Source organism: Grammomys surdaster, unplaced genomic scaffold (assembly GCF_004785775.1).
Source record: "Grammomys surdaster isolate TR1022 unplaced genomic scaffold, NIH_TR_1.0 66, whole genome shotgun sequence".
NCBI lineage: Eukaryota > Metazoa > Chordata > Mammalia > Rodentia > Muridae > Grammomys > Grammomys surdaster.
This window is the reverse complement of record NW_021604568.1, coordinates 7,668,528-7,673,775: the sequence shown is the minus strand read 5'-3', so window position 1 is coordinate 7,673,775 and position 5,248 is coordinate 7,668,528. Positions and strand designations below refer to the sequence as shown.

The following is a 5,248-nucleotide window of genomic DNA, read 5'->3' as shown; positions in this document are numbered from 1 at the left end:
CAACATCCCTTTGCCTGGACCCATTCTCCAGAGTGCTCCCAACATCCTTTTGCCTGGACCCATTCCCCAGAGGATTTCTGCTCTATGGGACCTGGCGCAGGGCCTGCATCCATAGGTTTAAACAGCTCTGCAGGCAACTCTAATGTGCAAAAGGATTTGAAGATGGTGAGTTTGGAGCTTTGAAGATAGGAGGAGGCACCTTATGTCCCATGGCCACCAGGCACAGGGGGCTGAAAAGGTCCTGAAACCCCAGCCTTGTTTCAAATGCATCTCTAAAAATCCTCAGGCACCTCTAGTTACTAGGTAGACTATCACGCCCATGCTCGGCACCCCGAGTCACCCCATTCACCGGAACCTTTGTTGGGAGAAGAAGAGACAAACATTTGCTTTGACTCACGTAATAAAGACGTTACTATCTGTCCTCATCTGCTGTGGGTGTGCAGATTACTAACATGAAGCCGTCTCTTTTACTTAATTGCTTCATTTAAACCAATAATACAACTTCCCCTCATTAACAAGACAAACCATTAGAATTAACTGCATGATGTTCGCTCAACAGGGAGTGCAGAACAAGCTGCTTAGAATTAAAAGCATATTTTTAACACTTTGTTTTTCTAGCGCATCTCTGGGAGAGAAAGGCAGAAGTACAAGCTACCATATTTGAGCACTGACTGTCCAGGGCACTCTGTGAGTCATGTTACCTTTGTTTCTACCTTTAACAGTAACTACAAGCCCAGGCCTCAGAGACATTGAGCTATTTGACCAAGGTCACACAGCTGGGAGACAACAAGGCTGCTCACCTCCACCCTTCATGAGGCTTTCCTCTCCTTAGAAAGGGAAATAAAATCCATTATCAACAAACTAGTAATATTGACTAGGAACGGATCGAATTTAGTCCTTTTTGTGTGCCGTAAAAAATAACTCAGGGCTGACAAAGAGTGTGGACCTTAAAGATTATTCAGTGGCCACTTAGAGTGAACCCATTTTTCTCTAAAACATCAATGGTGGGTAATAAAGTTATGGGTGGTGTTCCTAATCCCTTCTTTGTGGTTTTTCCCCACATTTCCTGCATTTTCTGCAATGAAAATGTGCTGCATTCATCATCGGAAAGACAAACAAGTCCAAAAAAAGAGTTGATCCATCTTTGATAGTGGCGGACTCACAACTCCAGCGTCTGAACATCAGAACTGTCTTTTCTCCTAGTTAGTACAAGAGGCAGATCCAAACAGCATCCTTCTCCCGAGGAGGCCAAGGAGAAGCTGCACCTCAACAAGTCAGTGGGGGATAAAGAGGCTCACCAAGGAAATGCCAGGTCTTCCTCTCAGTGGCCCACATGAAACACGAGGTTTTGCCCAAGAGAAAACAGATCCCGCGTGGTGCGAGTTTTAAAACACGGAGTTCAGTGGGCTAAGTGAAAGCTGCAAGATGAGTCAGGAGTCAGATGGGAGGTTGGCCTCCTCGTAAGGAAACAGATTTCCGGAGAGTAATAGGACCAAATTTCCCACCTCTTCCCAGTCCCTACATTATTCCAGGAAAGAAAACTGTGCACACATTAACAAGATGGCACTTGACTGTTGATGCCCCGTCTCTTGCATACTGCCTGATTAAAGGAATTCCAAAGAACTCGTTGAGGGGAAAAAAATTCTGGATTGTCACTGGTTTGTTTGTGTTTATGCTTTGATTTGAATTTTCCTTTTGAAAGAGCCAGAAGGGTGTTTTAATTACATTTTTTGCACTCGTCCATACCCCCTGGTGTGTGGCCCATTTTTGTGACCCAGCATGAGCACAGGGGAAACTTTATGGAAAGGTTGTTCTTATTCAATGACCCTTTCATCCTGCGAAGTCTATTTTTTTTTGTACAAAAAAAAGACCTCAAAGATCCACATAAGAGCGTTTCGTGGGGGCTCCCCGCAGACCCCGTGACCTCCTCCTACCTGAGTTCCTCCACGTTTGCCACGCTCCTGGCCAGGATCCCCTTCTCTCTGCGAAGCTTCTTTATCTCCAGTTTGAGGATTCGCATGTCCTCCACCCGCTGGTTATACTGGGTCTCGCCTTTGTTCAGCACCGACTGTTGGATCTTAATCTTCTCGTACAGCAAGGCTAACTCATCATTGCGCCGGACAAGCTGAGACCCCAGGATGTCTCTCTCACTGATGACCTGGAAAGACATGGCCACTTGGGATGAAAGAAAGTCTCTCTTTTCACTATGACAGCAGCATCCACTTCATCCACAAACATCTATTGATTCTTCCCGCACCCTCCATAGGCGGAACACTGGCTGTATACCGTAAGATACTCAACATGGCCCTCCTCCAGTTGCCATAGCCATGGTCTGATAACCCGTTAATGCTTGGCCTGAAGCTGTGTCCTTCTGTTTGCTTTCCCCGTGCTATTTTTTTGTTTGTTTTTTAATTTTTACTTATTTGATGTGCATAGGTGTTTTCCTGTATGTATGTCATGCAGTGCCCACAGAGGACAGAAGAGAGGAGGTCATCAAATCCCCTGGGGTTAGACTTAGACACCTGTGTTCCAACATGTGGGTTCTGGGAATTGAACCCTGGTCCTCTAGAAGAATAACCAGTGCTCTTAACTACTGAGCCATTGCTCCAGCACACCAAATCCCTTTTTATAAAAATGTTTACATCTAAATACTTTTCTGGTAGGCCAGCTCTTGAAGCAGGAGGATAACCAATTAAAGACCAGCCTGGGCTACATAGGAGGACCATTTCAAAAATAAAATAAATAAATAAAAAATTCTAATCCCAAAATTATACACTTGTTTCTTCTATCATTTAATTATGAGCAGCAATTATACATGAAAAATTATATTCTATTAGAGCTTAAGTTCTCTGAAAATAAGGACTTGTGGTCTTATTGGTCAATGAGTCCCCAGGGCTTAGACAAGTAACTGATGCTAAGAAGGGCTCCTGACTGAGTGGAATGGTTAACTATGTTACCATCAGCCAAGACTCTGTTGCTCATCTTCAAACATGGCTTGCAAAGGACAAACACCTCATGGTTGCTAGTGTGGGGCGAGGGTGACAAGGAGCGTCTACCTGGTCTAATTCTTTCTTCTGCCTCAGCCTCTCCCCGTCAGCCTCGGCAATGATACGCAAGAGTTTCCTCTCTTCCACCTCCTGCTTTTCAATGAAGTGTTTGGTCTCCAGGGCTTGCTGTCTCAGCTTCTGTAGCTCGGCCTGATAGAGAACAGATGATTCAGACATGTTGCATTCAGGAGTAGCCTAAGCAGGACCCCTGGGCTGGGTTTGGCTGCACAGCCATGTTTCTAATGCTTTCGTCTCCTGTGTCATTTAGCAGAATTCCAACCCTATCACAACCCAAACCAGTGTAGTGTGCGTGTACATGCGTGCATGTGTGCGTGCGTGTGTGTGTGTGTGCGCGAGAGAGACCATTTTAAGAACCAGCAGATCAACAATATTGATTTCACTGATCCAGTTTACTCTAAAAGTGGTGCCCTAAGGATGTCCTACCATTCTTCTGTATAAGTGTAGAAGGGGTCTTGCTGGAATCTTCCCTACATCCCCTCCACAGTTCACTAGAAACAGTTCAGGAAGAGGACAGGAGCGGTCTCTATACTTGCCAGCTTCTCTACTGGTCCTGCCACTTACCACTAGGAGAAGGCCCATTGCGGGGATGAACTAAATTAGTCAAAAAATAACAACAAAGCATCTCTCTCGTAAAACATTTTACAAAACAAGGACCAAAGGAATGCTATGATGTAAAAAAAAAAATTTCAAGACGTCTCCAGTGCAGACATGAAGATATGATATACAAGTATGACGCAAATAACATTTGCATTGTTGAGTCCAGGCGACAGTTGTCAGTATGCCTTTAATTATTTGTGTGACCGTGAATGTTTAGGTGTCTGTACATATGCGCACATACATGTGTATGCAGATGCACACTTGTGTAGAAGCCAGAGGTCAATGTCATATGTTGGTCTTTCACTGGGTCCTAGGGTTCAGCAATTTGACTAGGCTACCTGGCCAGCAACCCCCCAGGGAGCCACCTGTTCCTAACTCCTCAGACTGAGGTTAGATGTGTGTGCTACTATATGCCCAGTGCTCTATATGAATGAATGCTAGTGATTAAACTAGCATGCTTGCACAAGAAGTTCTCCCCTGACTGTTTTCCCAGCCTGCCCCTACATACACACACAGCACACACACACACACACACATACACATGTTTTCGATCTTTCAGACAATGAATTGGTATTCCAGGAAGCCAGAGAAAATGCCATCACTGAACAGAGACCTCAGGAATGCTCTCTCAGAGCTTACACCTGAGTCAAGGTTAACTGGAGACTGAGGTGAGGTTAACGAGAAATGCAGGGAAATGGGGAAAGCAGCTGTTAAGTTAGAAAGGAGGTGTTCTCCCAGCAGAGCCATTTCTATCTCCTGCACAGCATGTAAGTGACTTGACAATATCCTAGGCGTGATACTGTGTGTCCCACACAGAGGCAGAAGGAAACACGTCATTTAGCCAACCTCACCGAGTCAATAAGTAGTGATGTTTAGTTATCCAAGCAGGATGTTTCAGTGCAAAAACCTGTGCCCGTCTACTGCCTGCATCCAGGAGTTACAGATCAAATACGGAAGATGAGTAAGAGAGTATTCATTACCCACGGAAAGTGACTGATGTAGCTAAGAACTACGTGAACATGCCATCTGCTGCTGTAGACAAGGGCGCGAGCACACAGGAGAAGGAGTTTATATGCCTGCTTGAGGTTGACAGGGAAGAATGAGTCAAGTCCTTGGCAGGTGACAGATGATGCCCAGCTGGAGAGGTGTGTGTTGGAGGGAGGCATCCAACAGTCAGGGTATATGAACTAGCTCGGGCAAACTGAAACATCTGGTGTGTTCAGTAGACACAACAGTGCCCCACATGGCTGGATTAAAGGGATAGCTTGGAGGTGGGAAGAAGAGAGGCTGACAAACAGCTGGGCAGGCCTGGAAAGGGGTCCTCTGATTGAATACACTATGGAGATTATACATTAAGGAACCAGTGGCCCCATGTTAAAGAAAAGTCAAATGTGTCTTAGGGAGGTTCCATGCTAGGGCAGGAAAGACAAGTAGGACCACTGACCATTAGCACAGATGACAGGAATGAGGAGGGGTTTGAACCACCATGACCACAATCACAAGGGTAAAGATGAGGTGATACGAGGCCTCCACTCTGTGTGTGTGTGTGTGTGTGTGTGTGTGTGTGTGTGTGTGTGTGTGTG

At 45.5% G+C, this 5,248-nt stretch overlaps 1 protein-coding gene across 1 annotated transcript in view; it reads right to left on the bottom strand.

Moving 5' to 3' along the window:
• Nucleotides 1-5,248, bottom strand: part of Cfap58 (cilia and flagella associated protein 58) — a 94,746-nt gene that overhangs the window by 48,620 nt on the left and 40,878 nt on the right. Inside the window, exons 12-13 of the mRNA XM_028776423.1 lie at nt 3,057-3,197; nt 1,935-2,158 (exon numbers count right to left, since the gene is read on the bottom strand). Of these exons, the coding sequence (XP_028632256.1) occupies nt 1,935-2,158; nt 3,057-3,197 (365 nt within the window). The remainder of the gene's footprint in view (nt 1-1,934; nt 2,159-3,056; nt 3,198-5,248) is intronic.